The sequence below is a fragment of the Typopeltis vanoorti genome, chromosome 19 (genome assembly GCF_054136105.1).
Source record: "Typopeltis vanoorti isolate ZY-2024b chromosome 19, IOZ_Tvanoo_1.0, whole genome shotgun sequence".
Taxonomy (NCBI): domain Eukaryota; kingdom Metazoa; phylum Arthropoda; class Arachnida; order Uropygi; family Thelyphonidae; genus Typopeltis; species Typopeltis vanoorti.
In genome coordinates, this window is record NC_143567.1 from 17,039,498 (window position 1) to 17,057,424 (window position 17,927).

Sequence of the window (17,927 nt, forward strand, 5' to 3'; positions counted from 1 at the left end):
TCTTTCCACCCCCTCGGGACTAACCCAGACCCGAGACTCAAATTAAACAAAATGGTCAAGGGTACTGACAATTCTTTAGCCGCTCATCGTATGACACGAGCTGGTATACCATCCATCCGATCCCACAGATGTATTGACATCGAGGTTATGCAATAGACTACTCACCTCCACTTCATTCACTACAATTCCTGTATAATCTACTGGTTCATTGATTTCTGCAATGTCACCACCTGGATGATATATTCTTGCCAAGTGCTCACTCAGTAACTCAACTATATGAACTGATTCAGTTACCTCCCTACCATCAGCATTCTTTAAAATTATTCTGCCATATACATTTTTCCTTTTACTTGCAACATATCGAAAAAACTGTTTAGGATTCCCTTTAACCTGCATGGCCAATGTTCTTTCGTAATCCTTTTTTGCTTTTCTTACCACACTTGTTACCCTTCTGGCCTGCGCTTTATACCGTTCATGTGCCTGCCAGTCACCTTTCTCCTTAAATTCCCCCCATAGTTGTTTCTTTTTTTGCAGCTCAAGCTTAATGGTGTTATTCATCCATTTAACTCCTACTTGATTTATTATTCGGATTCTAGGTATACAGTTAGCCATTGCTTCATGCGAACACTTCTTAACTGCCTCCCATGCACTATCAACTTCTAGTCCTTGCAGTTGTACATGCCATGGCACTGAGCCAATCAAATTCCTAAGCTTGTCATACTTTCCAGCCCAATAATTCCACATGTACCCTGTCTTAATTGTAAATTCCACACCTTTAGCCACCTCCCAAGTCAAGACCCTATAATCACTCTCATCAATTGGTGGCAATGTGGTCATATTTGTTACAGCCAAATCTTAGATGTAATTACTAGGTCAAGCACTCTCTGACCCCTAGTATTTTCCATTACATGCTGTCGCAGATAGTTATCCCTTAATAACCGCATAAAATCCAATTCCTTCCTTCCATGTGTCCTCTCCTCACTCCAATCAATGCGACCATAGTTAAAATCTCCCATAATAATTACCCTCCTTCCACTCATTTCTTCAATTTGCTTGTGCATATTGTCTCCACCATCTTTTCCATCACCTGGTCTATAGCAGCACCCAATTGTATATTTTGTTCTGCTAGCCACAATCTCACACCAAATGGCCTCTAATGTGCTCTTTTCTCTATCCTGCAATTCAACTTCTATTCTCCTTGGCTGCAGCTCATCAGCTATCATCAATAATACTCCTCCCCCCATTTTATTCTCCCTGTCATTCCTGAACACACTATACCCATCACATTCAATCCCACTATCTACAGTCAGCCATGATTCACTAATGCCAATAACCTGTGGTCTGGAAGTGCCAACCATGGCCAAAAACTCTTCCTTCTTGTTCCTAATAAGCCTAGCATTAGTGTACATGAATTTAAGACCCCCATTAGCCCCATCCCTATATTATGATGCCTTATATTAACCATCCCATTCTGATTTGTTGTCCTTATTCGCTCGGGCATATTATACTCATTCATATATTCAACTGCCTCCCTAAGGTCTGTATATCTACTCCTCCCCAATTATGACAGATCACAAAGGCCAACTTCAAATAAAATTCTACCACAAATTGAAATATGCCATATAATGCATGTGTGAGTTCCTGTACCAGCTCAAACACGAACAAGTAGCGATAAAATTCAAGCAAAGGTTGAAACTTTGTGTGATTTGAGCCCACCGATAAAGAGAAGTTCCGTCAGAACAATAAACGACACCCCATCGTGAATGTGTTAAAACTAAGAAATATAGTGAATGTTGTTATGATAGCTTCACAGGTTATAGAATTTTGTTGAAGAGAATTAGCATTTCAACTGAACAAGTAGGTTCTCTTTGGGTCATGCAAACTTTTATTAATACTGCACCAATCATATGCACATCTTCATAGCTTCTCTCTGGTGTAAAACAAAATTTAACTTGTACGTATTGTAACCATTAAAAAAAAGGTTGAATAATTTATAAGTGTATTAAAGGATATCAGCTGTAAATTGTTGATGTGCCAGCAAAATTCTAGGATGTGCCATCTATACACTAGTCTAATATGCAACCCCATCTGTTCTATTTTGACTATCAACTTATGTGGTAATCTATCCGAAGCCTTTGTGAAATCTTAGTATACTACTGCAAATCCATCTCCTTTGTCCAATGAAGCTGTCATCTTAGTGTAATAAGCAAGTAGCTTACTGAAACATGACCTCCCTTTAGCAAATCAACGCTGTCCATCAAAGATAGTACAATTGTTTTCAACCAAATTCTGGATCCTGGTTCTCACCAGCCTCTCCAACTACAACAAATGACACACTGATAGGCCTATAATTGGATGCTTCAGTTCTGTCACCTCCCTTATGAACAGAGCTGGTGCGAAAGTATCTGATGCCTCTAGGCAAAGAAGATTTAGGCGCCTCTATACAATGTCTCTATGCAATAATTAGTGTGTCATTTTTTCGATATTCAAATTTGATTAGTGCGCCTATACAGATCTTAAAAATAAATGTTACAGATATTAAAAATTTTCTGTCTATACATTTTTATGCCTAACTATTTTAAAAAACCACTCACCAGATTGAAATAATTTAGTTACTAATTTAAAACATTTTACAAAGTTATTTTTAATGGCATACTACACTAATTCCATGTACACTATGTATACCAGGGTTACCCAAACTGTGTTCTGCGAGAAGTTCCTGGAATTTGTCATTTTAATTTTCTAAGCATTTTTTATGAATAAATATTTTATAGTGGAAATATTCTGAGAAGAATAATCGAGAATATGTCGAAGAGCTCGGACCAAAACGCCTAATAACATTTGTGGATCATTAATTTTCACATATCAAAACCTTTCAACATTTGGGAAAGAGAATACCGCTGTTTATGATCGGTCATAAAAATTGTCTGCAAGCAGATTACAACAATCAGCAGCTTGTAATATTTTTCGTACAAGAGAAGTTTTTAAGCAGCAATGCAGAGGCTGACCCTGATGAATAGAGAAGCAGTAAAATTTGAAGAAGAGTAGAAGAAGCAATAGGGCCATACCGTCGGTTGTATGAAAAAAAGAAACAAAATGCCCGCCAAACTAAGTTAGCTCAATTCTTTGTTAACAAGTAGAATAATATAATTTATATTCTGAATATGTTTTATAGTCTTTCAGCTTCATGATTTCACTTTAACTAGGCCCTGAGACATACCTTAATTCTTTTATAAAAAAAATTAAGCTTGGAAAATTTTACAGGACACCAAGTTGCTGGATCATTATAATTTAAATTTGTAAAATCAAATCCTTTTATGATTGGATCTGTAGAACAACCAGCTTCAGAATCCACAATACTCATATGATCTGTAGATTTCTCCTTCGATGTTTTAATCCAATTTTTGGTATCTACAGAATTCTCCTCCAATTCATTAATCGAAACTATAGACGAATTATCCAACGAATAATCTTGAAGATTTTCTTTTTGTATGCGATTACGATCTTCTCGGCAAAGATATTTAAAAAATGCACTTTCTTGTTTTTTCAAACTTTCTTCCTTTTCCGCTTTACGTTTGCGATATTGAAAACCCGATTTCTTTTTATCCATTTTTAAAATCCAGTAACTGAAATATTTATAAATAAAAATAAACTTAATTATAAAAAATATAGACTTTAAACTATTCAGTAATTCACAAATAAATTTTTATACATTTACTTAATGAAGTCATCATCATCATGCACATCAAGGATTTAGGCCTAGCATGGCCTGTTCCAGCCTATTGTATTGGCGAATTATTGCAGGTGCTCAGTCATAGATCGTGTGATACGCTCGTGTTCTGTGCTATTTTGCATTGAGTTTGTTAAAAAGCATGTCTTGAACTTGAAACTTAGCTTTCCATCTCTGAAGAATAACCTTTACTCTACATAAATTCTTCAATAACATTTTAAAGTTAAATTTCTAAAAGATTTTATTTTTTTGATTTTGTGCTTCAGATTATGGCTGAAAAATGTACGCAGAGTATTTTATTGAACTATTAAAAAAAAAAAAAAAAAAAAAAAAAAAAAAAAAAAAAAAAAAAAAGAAGGATGATTCAGATGTTAGTAGCAATATTGGCACTATTAATATTGTCAATACCGATTTGGATTCGGTTTCCCCAGTCATAGGTCAGACAAAACCATCGAATTATCCAGAAGAAAGTAAGACCTTAGTTATTAATAATTCTCATGCCATTGCATCGTTGAAAGAACAAACATTTAATTCTGATGATAATTTAGATATTTTGAAAAAGTTGGAAACCAGAACCAAATTTTAAATTTTCCTGCAATCTGCACTACAATTCACAACCTAGGTTTTCAATACGGATGGCTTGAAAAATTTATATGGTTTGTGTACTCTCAAGTTGAAAATAGTGCGTACTGTGAATATTGTGTGTTTTTTGCATCTGCTAATGTTGGAAAATCAAAATCTGAAGTACCTGGGCAGTTAGTTATGCAAGGTTATAATAATTGGAAGAAAGCCATTGAGAAATTTAATAATTACCAAAAAACAAAATATCATATAACGACTGTTATGACTTACGAAATGCTAAACAATATTCGAGATGGAAAATGTATTCCAATCAATTGACTAATTGATATAGATAGTGCATCAAAAGTTGCAGTTAATCGGAAATGATTAGAGCCGATTATAAATATACCCTTGAAGGGATATCGTGATTATAGAGAATTTTCATTTGAACAAGAGCCAGTTGCCAATGAAGGCAATTTGAGCTTTGTTAAGAACGAGAATCGATGTGGGAGATGAAAACTTGGCTGAACATTTTAAACATTCTGCCAAAAATGCTACTTACAATAGCTGGAACATACAAAATCAAATGATAAATGCATGTAATGAATAATTTTGTACCGCTTGGTTGAAAAAATTAATTCGCCGAAATGTTTTTCAATTTTTGCAATGAAACTTGCGACATTTCTACCACTAATCTTTCCTTGTGTGCCAGGTATATAGATGAAGAAAATGACAACAAAGTTTGTGACCAATTTTTACAATTTTTTCCTACAGGAAAAAACTTATCCGACAAAATATTAGAAAGCATAAATAATTATGGCATCGATTTGTCATATTTACGTAGGCTAGGTTACGACAGTGCAGCATCAATGAGTGGAAAGTTTAATGGTGTCCAATGTCACATATCAGCTATATATCCACAAGCTTTATATGTTCATTGTGCATCACACAGTTTGAATTTGGCAATTGGAAATGCTGTGACTGAAATAAGAAATTGCATTGGCATAATTGAAAAGGTACACAATTTCTTCAATAACCCTAAGAGACAGGACGTCCTTGTTAACAACATTGATAAATATACACCGGATACTAAGAGACAGAAACTACGTCAAGTTTGCCCGACTAGGTGGGTGGAACGCCATGAAGCCATCATGAGCATGGTGGAATTATATGATGCAGTGATTCATAGTCTTGAAACAATCATTTCTTGGGAAGACAGAGACTCGTCCTCTAACGCAAAACTTTTGAATAATTCATTGTGTGAATTTAATTTTATAATATCTTTATTTAGATTGCAAAAAATTTTTGCGTACACCTTACCATTGTCTAAAATAATGCAAAAATCTGATAGTGACCTCTTAATTGCACTAAATTTTGTTGATGTGGCTCAATTCAATACCATTCGTGAAACACCAGATTCTTCATTAAAGATATTTACGATGAAGCATGTATAAAAGACAATAATTTTAATCATCATCACTAGGATTTATTAGGCCTAGCATGGTCTGTTCTGTCTTAGAAGTCATCGTTGAATCATTTAAGAGGACGTCCTGGTTTTCTTTTTCCTAACAGCTTGTTTTGGTAATCTTTCTGTTTTCATTCTTTGAACGCGTGTTCCATCCATTTATGTTTATATTTTTTAATTTTTTCTATTACTGGTTCTTGGTTTAATTCTTTCATAATTTCTCCATTTCTTTTGTGATCAAATAGGGTATACTTTGCAGTTTTTCTCATAAACTTCATTTCTGCTGTAGTTAATCTTTGTTTGTCTTTTTGTTTTATTGTCCAGATTTCACTTCCATACATTAAGACTGGTAGGGCTAATGTATTGTATACTTTTAGTCTGGTTTGTTTTTGAACTAGGTTTGGTTTAAATATAGAGTTAATTACACCTGTTATTTTTAAATATTTTGCAATTTTTATGTTTATATCTTTTTCATATGTGATTGATAAATACTTAATGTTGATAAATACACAATAAATACATATTGATAAATACTTAATGAAGTATTTATCAATTATATATACCTTATAAGTTATAACTAATCATACATTTATAATATAATAATTCAACAATATCGTTTTCTATGAACATAATTGACAAATTTCTCAAATGTTAGTGTTAATTTTCCAAACATTTTCTTAATCTAATGATTATTCACAGCTAGCATTACAAACAGGCAGTGTCCAGAGCTGCATTTATACTTTTGGAGACCCGAGGTGCAACATCATTATGAGGCCTCACAAATAAGCACTTTTTTTAGTTTATTGAAAAAGTCAACATTTCCATGATAACTAATTTTAATAACATAATACAACATTGGCATACATAAAAAAAAAAAAATCAGCTAACGCCTATTTTGTTCCCGTATAGGGAGTAGGCAGGGCAATTTACCCTATCTAACTTTTGGAGACTGAGTGGGCAGTTCAATCTCTACTGGTAGCCAATCAGAGATAGCTGGCCCAAGGCTATCACTGATTCATCGGTACGCAGTGAAGAAGGCGGCAAGCTAGTGCCACCATCTCGTGGTCCCTAACACAATATTTTTTATGTCTGAAAATAGCGTGGGTTCGATGGTCAATTTTCTTGAGTTTACGGGACGAAAACCAGAGTTACAGGGAGAAAAAACCCGCTAGCCCACGCCAGAGAACGACTAACTCGGAAACTGGTTGAAAAAAGCTTAGAAAAATTTTCTCTGGTCAGCAACCAGATTTGAACCACCAAATGCTTTCTTCGTGTGGTCAAGTGCCGTAGAGTGTAAACGCCACTTCTACTGTGCTACACAGGCTCTTCATTGGAATACATATTTGCATTTTAAAAAAAGTATAAAAATAAATCAGTTCAAATTTAAATAAAAAAATCAATAACTAAAAGTTTTTTTTTCTGGCTTTGGTTTTAGCAAATATATCTATAATGTCATTATAATTAATCAAGTCCATTATATCTGATTCAATGCATAATAATGACAGGTCACTTTTTATTTTGGTGCAAGTTGCTTCGTAAATAATTGTATAAGGATAAAAGATTTTTTTTTAAAAAAAAAGAAAAGAATATAAATGCAATCAAATTAAGCTTGCTAATCAAGGTAAAAATAGGAACTTTTAACTGTAAAGTTCAGATATTCTCACTAAAAATAAAAATAATGAATTTATGGTAATAAAAATTGTAGCAAAAATCATATTTATGGAATTACAACATGGATCTAAATATAAAAGGTTTCAGTTTGCAGTAACATGCACAGTATGCCTCCCTGGTTGACAGAATGGTTAACGTATCTGCTTTCCAACCACCCAACTTTAGGTGAAAGGTAAATTTTGTCACCTAGTGCTAGACCACCTTACTTACTGGAGGCCTGGGATTCACATAAAAAGCATATAATATATATATACAGGGTGTTCGGGATAAATTTGACAGTTTCGTAAGGAAAAAGAAAATCTTTGTATCTATTAAATTTAATGAATTGACAAAAAAACATTACAGGCAGAGTTAATTACAATACTATCAACAAGATTTACTCAAAATAACCACCATTAGCATCGATCACAGCTTCAATTCTGCTTCGGAACCTCGAACAAGCTGATGCTACAGTCTCCCTGGGAAGGGCCGCAAAAACTGTTTTAATTTTATCCATTAACTGGGCTTTTGTATTACTGGAAGTGCGATTGGTGTCTTTTTCAACTGCCCCCCCATACAAAATAATCCATGGGGTTAAGGTCTGGGGAGTTTGGAGGCCAAACATTTGGACTGGTGAAGTCGTAGAAATTTTCAGACAACCATTTTTGACTTTTCCCAGAGGTGTGGCAAGGGGCCGAATCCTGCTGCCATACATACGGCCTACCATTGGCTACCCTTGTTATCCAGGGCTTGACTACAGTTAGCAACTCCACGAACAAAGCCCGAATTCCAATGCCAGGGTTCTTCAACACCTGTTCCTGCAGATTTGCGAGGAATTCTGCTGTACGAACGCAATCAGATCGTCTGCTAGGGATCTTTCTTCTTGCTACATCCTCGTAGTCACCATTGCAAGTCTCTAGTTCATGCCTGATTGTTTTTACTGTATTCAGGGAGCATTGGGCAGCAGTCGTAATTTTGATGGCGGGCACGAATCATCATGATACAAGTTATTCTCTTCCATGATTCAGGTGGGTTCCAGCTATCCATCCTTTCTGACATCTTGTATATGAATGAAGAAGGGTCCAAACTTTTAAATGAAGAGAAGTGTGTGTTAATACATGTAACTTACGGAAAAATATAATTAATTATAAATATGTCAAATTTATCCCGAACACCCTGTATATATATAGGATTAATTCAGTTCCAACTTTATCGCACAATTATTAAGATTTATTCAACTCCACATTTGATTTTTTTTAAGTTGCAGTAATAAGCATAATAATTCCAGCTTTAGTTAAAACGTAGAAGCAATCAATAGTAACGACAACTTGCTATGCTTGCTAACATCCACTTTTTACTCGACATTTTACCTTAAAATAACTAGAATCTTGATGCACAAAAAATTAACTGAAAAATCAATTTAATTTATAAATAATAATAAACTTGAAAATCAAATGCTCTGTTTATGTGATATAGAAAGTGCTCTTACCCACTAATTAATACAAATAACAGCAGGCCAGCAGCACAAAATAAAAACCTCTGTTGTCTCAGAAACGTGTTTTAAAATGATCCCAAGTTCAATACTCAGCAATCTATTCTTTTCTAACAGGATTCTGGGAAATCACAGGATGAAATATTCTTAACAACATTATGGATTAAACTGACCATATATTTAATCTCTGGATTAAACTGCTAAGTCAGTGACTGGTGAACACAAGTCAAACATTTAGTAAGAGAAAATTTCCAGAGAAGGAGATTGGAATTTAGTAATATTGATAAGAACAATAGTTCAGGTAGTTCAGAAGCAAAGACCATCTGTGACAAAATAAAACTAGTTTATTTAATTAAAAACACAAAAATACAACCAATTTATTAAATATAACTTTATAGAGTTCATAATTAAAAGGACTCGAATAATAATAATAATAGATTTCTACGGATGTGTCTCATCTTGTTTTAGTATTATCAAAATTATCAAAGTTATTCTGAAGCATTATAAAATTCATAGAATTTTGCTATTTTATTATTATGTCGCTAATATATCTTCAAATGTGGCACTTTTTACGACAAAACTGGCTAAGTTATGTTGAATATATCTGTTTGCAAATATACTCAAAATCCCTGACCTAATAAAAATGTAGAACTTAAAATGCAATTATCCCCCCCCCTTCCGTTAATGGATTACTGTCTTTATGTGCACTGTATTACTTGGAATTTCTTTACTGTCCTACGATATTTGACCCTTTTTTGCTGCACAATTTATTTATTGTGTCTCTTCCCAAATAGAAACGAATTTCACATGTGTGAAAATAAATAATCAAAACGTTTGTTTACATTGGAAATATTATGTCAAATATTTATATTTTTTAAATAACATTTATTGAAATAAATATGACATTTTGCTTTCTTTCCTTGCAAAATAAAATTATATGGGTCGCACATTTCAATTTTTGGAACTATTTTTTTTTTTTTTTAATGAACAAAAAATGATGTTAAACTGCATTACTCAGGGTTTCCAACTGCGGGTCTTTAATATCAAAAATTTATATCCAGTGATATTTTATCACAGATTCTTCATCTTTGTCTTAAAACTGCAACAGTACAATTACTTCGGAAAAATAACGAATTCAAACAAAAAGAAAGTGCACATATATTATCTAGCAGTATTTTGTGTGTGTGTGTGTGTGTGTGTGTGTGTGTGGTGATAATTTTGGGAGGGGGGGGGGTTAGCCATTAACGGGAATTAATTCTGTTATGAAAATAAAATTTCATTTTGATGCATGCACCTACATGTTTCGAAGGATAGAGTGTAGGAAAAATATCGCTACTTCAAAACTGCCGCATAATACCGAAAATATGTACATAATAGTTGACTTCATAAATGCCATTTATTTTGATTTGTAGGGAGTGATTGGGGGAAACCAAGAAAGTTGAAATGCAAAAACCTACAGATTACATTTATAAAAATTATGCATTACATGATATGATTCAAGATTTACATATGATTCTCTATAAAGCAATATTTAAAAATGCGAACCTTCATGCAATCTGCCAACTAATCTTCAAACTAAGATTATGAATAATAAAGAAAACTTAATTTGGAACAGATGGAGGCTGTATTCATTTTTAGATTCGGATTTTCATGAATTTATAAAATAATTGTTTGACAAAAATAATTATCTTCAATCAAGTTCTTGGAGAATTTTAAAATGTATTGGAGATTAAAATAATTAGCAAAAAAATTGATAGTGACATTAATCTTCCAAAGTGATACAATATAAAGTGAAGAAAGTATGAAAGGATTTCTTATTTTGCAAAGGGATTAAAAACTATAATTATATGATAAAAACAAGCAGCAAAATGAATATAATTCGTAGGTATTTAGTCTGATGTAACTAGATTCTGGTTACCGAGCAAACGGCAAGCAACTGCGTTTCTTGCTGTAGGCCACAGAATGTAGCTACTATGTACGCCAGGTAATCTAGTTAAGTGTTCTTTTCAGCGTGAAATTTTTTATAATAAATTTAGTTTAATCCTTTATCCAAGTGTGAGCAAACAAAGTTTGTGTTGAAAGTATCTTCAGGACTGGGGTAAGGTAGTACAACACCGGGAAACTTGTTGCAAAGGTGGAGCAAGCTAACATCACTCCTATTTCAGTATCTCCCATAATGCAAAACACATCTCCTTGCGAATATGTATAATGTTATGCATTAAGGGAATTGCTCACACTTGGACAAAGGATTAAACTAAATTTATTATAGTCTAACCAAGTAAAAAATAAACTTTCAACATCTTTCTCCAAATCCACATAATTTAATAAAAAGGTGGCACACCGCTTGGCAACTCCTATAGGTGGAGATGACCTTGCTAATGCTTCTGCCTGGTATCTCCACTTGGGCCTGGCTCCCACTGAAGAGACCTCAATAAAGGTCGAAACTAGTCTGGGTAGTGGCCCTTCCCTTAATGCATAACATTATACATATCTGCAAGGAGATGTGTTTTGCATTATGGGAAATACTGAGATAGGAGTGATGTTATCTTGCTCCACCTTTGCAATGAGTTGCCCGGTGTTGTATAATCTTACTCCAGTCCTGAAGATACTTTCAGGCGCAAACTTTGTTTGCTCACACTTGGATAAAGGATTAAACTAAATTTATTATAGTCTAACGAAGTGAAAAATAAACTTTCAACATCAGCATGAAGGATTATTGCTCTTCTAATGGACATGGCTGTCAAACTACACTTCTTATCCATGTTCTTTCAGCAGGTGAACAGAATATTATCCAGGTTTGCTGAACGTGTATATATACGTCGAACAAAGAAATGGTACGCTTACATACATTAATTTTGTTGAAAGTTTATTTTTCACTTGGTTAGAGTATAATAAATTTAGTTTAATCCTTTATCCAAGTGTGAGCAAACAAAGTTTGCACCTGAAAGTATCTTCAGGACTGGGGTAAGGTGATACAACACCAGGGCAACTCGTTGCAAAGGTGTAGCAAGCTACCAACACTCCTGTCTCAGTATCTCCTTTAATGCAAAACACATCTCCTTGCGGATATGTCTAATGTTATACATTAAGGGAAGGGCCACTACCCAGACTAGTTTCGACCTTTATTGAGGTCTCTTCAGTGGGAGCCAGGCCCAAGCTGAGATACCAGGCAGAAGCATTCGCAGGTCATCTCTACCTATAGTTGTTGTATCACCTTACCCCAGTCCTGAAGATACTTTCAGGCGCAAACTTTGTTTGCTCACACTTGGATAAAGGATTAAACTAAATTTATTATACATGAATTTTATTGAATACAGAAGTTCCTGTTAGTTTTATATGTAGCAAAATCTGGCGCCCGAAGTCTTGGCACCCATAGGCAATTGCCTAGGTTTGCCTAATGATAAAACCGGCCCTGCTTATGAAGTGGCACAATCTTGCCTTCCTTCCACTCCTTTGGAACCTGACCCACTGCAAGAGTCATATTAAACAAATATGTCAAGATAGATGCCAACTCTCTTGCAAATTCTGTCAAAAACATGTTGTGATATATTATCAAGTTGTCAAATAAAAAAAATTGCTCCTCGCTTCTTTGCTTACTACACTTTCATTTGACTTACAGGGATGGCCTCTTATTTTTAATTTTCTTCCATGTTTTAAGCAATCCTTTCTATATGTTTCCATGTTCAAAAATATTCACTCAGTAAATGGTAATAGAGAAACAGATATAAACAGAAATAAAATTCATACAGAATCCAAATTCCTATGGTTTCCATTATAAATAAGGCTGATTACTCACTCTGGTTAAAAATAATATATATGTAAGCTTCATTAAGCAGGATTTTATGTAACTGCAACTTAAAAGCAATCAAGCATTATCCACATGTGGCTGACTGTGTAAAAAGATTTGCTTTATCATTGTAGGATGTGGATTCTAAGCCAATAATAACATGAACATGTGTAAAATTCTTTTATTTCAATATTTATATGACTGCCCACATTAAGCAAGTCAGGTACAGTATATAAACAAGGGTAGAAGTGAAAGGAATGAACAGCAAAATTAGACAAGCACTGGAAAAAGCACTCTTGTTACAGAGGAGGTATAAGATTGAAAGCAATGACCAAATGCATGAGAATTATAAAATGCAGGATAGAAAAATGCAACAAAATGGTAAAGCAAGTGCAGCATAAAGAGCAATTGGCCAGTCAGGCCAAAGTAAAATCAAGATAGTTCTTCCACTATGCAGGCTGTCAGAGGCAGGAAGACTACAGAAGGGTAGCATTGTCAGTAGGTGATCATGGCAAAATGATCATCACACAGAGAATGCACCATCAGTATCTCAGGCTAGCAAGAAAGAATGCAAAAAGTCAATGCACAAACTGTAGATGTATGAGGTATTAAGCAGGCTAGATAAGGATATAAAGTTCAATGGCACATTTCTGTTTTCAGGGAATGCACAAAGAAGTTTACTGCACTTAACCTATTAGTCCTAAAGTAATGGAAAGAGACAGTCACTGTGCAGGAATGGCACTAAGAAAGACTATTCCTATTATCAACATGTGTGTGCAAGCATCAGAAAGAGCAATTAGAATTTTCATATGGGATTGGTTCATAGATTTTTTTTTTTCTATGTTGATCAAATCCACAAAAAGTTATTTGTATACCCCCCCCCCCGCCCCCATTTTTTTTTTTTTTTTTTTTTTTAAATAAAAAATTTGTAAAGATGTTTAACAGATGATGGATAAGATTAATGAAATAGATGTCTTAAAGACACCAGCAAGTTCTGCATAGGATGGTGGGGAAGCAGCATTGCAGAAAAGAAAAGTAGCACCTTCTGAGATAAGCAAAGCTTTATAAAAATGCAAGTTTTGATTATCTCTTTGCAACACTTTCTCTTTCTGCAATGAAGACTGAAAATAAAATACTGGATTATGTAGAGAAGTCATCATCAAATTCCTAATATATATACCCTCAAGGGATGTACAGGATATGATAGTACTACATGAAAAATTTACATCATTACTAACTTCCTATCTACAATTTTTCTCCAAATCAGTCTGTTAAATGTCAACACTCAAATGTTATCAGGTCTTATATTTCTGTCTTCTAAGGCACTTTTTACTGTATCAATCCACCTATATTTTGTTCTTCCTCTGGGTTCTTTCCCTGTCAACCTAGCAACAAACACTTGCTTTGCTCATCTTTCTTCTCCCATTCTCTTTAAGTCAAAGAAATATAAATTTCAGAATTTATGGAAAGGCATCGAAGAAGTCATATGGCAGGAATTTCAGTTGGTGGCAGGTAATACTAGATTATATACATGCTGTATGAAGAGGATTATACATGGAGAAGGCAAGATGAGACAGAGAGAGAGAGAGAGAGAGAGAGAGAGAGAGAGAGAGAGAGAGAGAGAGAGAGAGGGAAAGTACAAGTAATCAATCTACAGACATAACAAGAAAGTGAAGCAGTTTAGCACATTCATGGTGGTAGTGGGTGAGTGGAAAATGTTGTGTCTTCTGTATGTGAAGAGTATAATTGGGTATGATAAATATGTTGCTGGTTGGGTGAAATTTCAAGCAGTGAATCTACTGATTCCAAGTAATAACAGCAAAAATAGGTGGGAAGAGGGAAACATTCAGTTGTAATTCTGGAAAATAATCAATAAATAATACTCATGTAGTGACTTCTCAGGTGAGCAGGACTAGCAATGCCAGTTCAAGGTAGTTGTGTACATTTTACAATTTAGAAACAAAAGGTTGCATTTTACATGTGCAGGGTTTTAACAAGCAGAAAGCATAAGAAGAATCACAGAATAATATAGGAATTAAGGTCTAAAAAATGTTCTCGCCATCATTAATAGGATTTGATGTGTCCTTTAAAACAAAATGTACATTCTTGTTGAAGACTAGAGTACGGCCTTCTGAGAAAAACAAATATTTTTAATGCATCTTCCACCTGTGAAATGTAAATTTAAGGACTTTTCTTATTCCTGTTATTTTTTATATAATCCAGAATTCCTGCTATAGAGACCAAACATGGAACTTCTTAGAGCCACCTCAGCCCTCCAAATAAGCAGGGCAGTGGTCTCCTACCAGGAAATGAAATTCACTAACATCCTTGCCCACAGCAGGATTTGAATCTACAACCTATTACTTGGAAAAGAGAGTGCCGTCCATCCAAACAACCCAGACTTGCAAGACTGATAGAGAGAACATAATCCATAGATTACAGAAGAAAATATGATCAAGAAATATAAATAATTGAGAAAACTTTATCATACAGGTAATACGAAGTTTTTCATAGGACAAAAAAAAATTGGAGGAAAGAAAAGTAAAACAATCTCTAGAAACCATAGGATATGTGGAGAGCCATAGTAATGAATATTTTATTTATTTTTATTTTTTTGTATGAAAAGTAATAAATGAAAAATTGCTAATGAGAGCTGTAAATAAATATAAAGAAAGAAGAAATTCAAAGTATGGCATCAGACATTTTGATACTTAGAATGAATAAACCATTCTGAGTAGTGGCTCTTCCCATAATGCATGGCATTAGACATGTCCGTAATGACATGCATTGCACTATGGGATACTACAGCAATTAACGTGAAGTCATTAGCCTCTATATACGAGTAGCTCAGTCATGAAGTTACTTCACATGCAAGATACTTTTATACTTGGTTAAAGGATGACAAGAATCCAAGAAATCCAGTGGTGATAACTGCATAAAACTAATTTCTTTTTCAAAATAAGCCTAAAGTTTGAGGGAGGATCCTCAACTTAGTTTCAGATTAGCATTGAAAGTGAGTCCTAAGACTCATTGTAGGAAATTATTGTCAATGTCGCTCTTCAAAACCATTCACTGGCAATTCCCTCATTCCACTCATCACTTTTCAAGAACGTGTCCTAAGGACAGCTCCTAAATCATTATTATAAATAAATCATTATGCCTTTGAAAAATCATGTGCATTTTTATGAGGGTGTGGAAAATAAGGACAAGAAAATTGCTCATCAGAGATGAATTAAGCAGAAATTTTATCATAATTACATTACAAAAAGTGACAGCTTTCCTTCATTTATAAAAGCATTTATTTCAAGCTTACCTTTGTGCTAGCTACACCAATTTCTGGCCCAGCATTAATATGAACTCCACAATGGCTTTCTCGACAGATGCTACTTCCAACAGTATTAGTAATACCCACAATTAAGGCTCCCCTTTGTTTACAGTACCTTAAACCCATCAATGTATCTGCAGTCTCTCCTGTAAAAATTTATAGAATTAGTTAGTTAAATAAGTCAAAACTACTTCATCTAGAAGTTATTTTATGATAACCATTAGAATTTATAATAAGAACCTCATGTAATATTTAAAAACCATGTTTTTAAATATTACATTAGCTAAATATCTTACCTGACTGAGAGATAAAAAAACAGACATCATCTCTAAATATAGGAGTATTACGATCCAGAAAGTCACTTGCTAATTCTACCATTACAGGTAGTTCTGTTAACTCTTCTAACACTTGTCTTGTCTATAATACCAGAAAGGGGAAAAACTTTCAGTCATAAAAAAAATATCTGATGCTTTACATTTAAAGAAACACATTTAAGCAAAATCAGGCTTTCCATTATGAAAAGGAGCTGCTTTATTTTCCTTTAAATAAAACAAATTGCATTAAATTTTCTTAGATTGCAGAGAAAATAAAATACTATCTAATTAAGACAATCAGCCTGTTATGCTAACACATGCAACATCAGGAAGTGTTTCGCATGGTTATCGTACCTACAGGACTTCTAATTACCATTTGTGCGCCACCTCCACATTAGGTATGCTCACTGACACAATGTTTATATAACATTTTAGTTGGAACTCTTTTGGTATAATTTTATTTGAAGTTAGCATTTGGGATTTAATAACATCCCAAAATTTCAAATGCAATCACACACTTATTTAATGTAATTAAAAATTTGGACAAATATTAGAACAATTGTTTTAGTTAGCTACTGTTTTTGGTGGTAGAATTAACAGTTTTGGAGTGGGGATGGTTAATGGGTTCAAGGAGTGGTATGATAGACTTTATATTTCCTAAAAACGACCTCCCATGATGGGTCTTTTGACTCCATGGAGGCCTGGATAATAATAATAAAAAAAAAATTAACAGTTTTGCTTGAGCCTATGCAGCATAGTTTCTGTGGGAAGGGGCATGTTTCATTAGATAGTGCCATTTCTATCCTATTTGTCTCTAATTGTGCTATTTGTTGACAAATATATTACAAAGACTGCAAATGTCTCTGCAGTGATACAATGAAACTACTTGTTTTTTGTCTGCAGTATAGTGGCTTTTTGGGTAGGGTATGTTGTTCACAAATGTTCATAAATGATACACAAAGTGGCTTCAAGGAAAATGTAGGTACAAGAGAAAGTTTTTTTTCAACGTCAGAACCATCATAGAAAGATATCTAGAAAAACAAAAAGATGTATACCTCTGCTTCATAGATTACAAAAAGGCATTCAACAATATCCAACATGAACGATTAATTGAAATCCTTTCAAAAATAGGCATGGATGGAAAAGACATTAGGCTATTAACTAATCTTTACTGGGAACAGACTGCATCTTTGAGAATAAATAGAGAGACCTCAGAATAATTCCCAGTTCAGAAAGGTGTGAGACAAGGCTGTGTCTTTTCTCTGATTCTCTTTAACCTATACACAGAAGAAATATTTAATAAAATTAGTAACCTCAAAGAAATCACTGTAGGGGGCAGAAATATTAATAACCTAAGATATACAGATGACACGGTTCTTCTAGCTGAAAACAAATGTGATCTAAAAACTCTTATAGATGAAACCTTCAAGTATAGCGAACAGTATGGCCTCAGTTTCAACTATAAAAAGACAAAAATCATGATAATTTCAAGAGAAAAGAAAATACCAAAAATATGCATCGACATAAAAGATAAATTAGAACAGGTGCAAAAATACATATACCTTGGACACTTGATCACAGAGAATGGTAGGACAGAAGACGA

At 34.0% G+C, this 17,927-nt stretch overlaps 1 protein-coding gene across 1 annotated transcript in view; it reads right to left on the reverse strand.

Moving 5' to 3' along the window:
- LOC150095883 (glutamine--fructose-6-phosphate aminotransferase [isomerizing] 2-like) overlaps positions 1–17,927 on the reverse strand; it is a 240,259-nt gene that overhangs the window by 49,829 nt on the left and 172,503 nt on the right. The window contains exons 13-14 of the mRNA XM_090409642.1: positions 16,307–16,427; positions 15,999–16,156 (exon numbers count right to left, since the gene is read on the reverse strand). Of these exons, the coding sequence (XP_090265768.1) occupies positions 15,999–16,156; positions 16,307–16,427 (279 nt within the window). The remainder of the gene's footprint in view (positions 1–15,998; positions 16,157–16,306; positions 16,428–17,927) is intronic.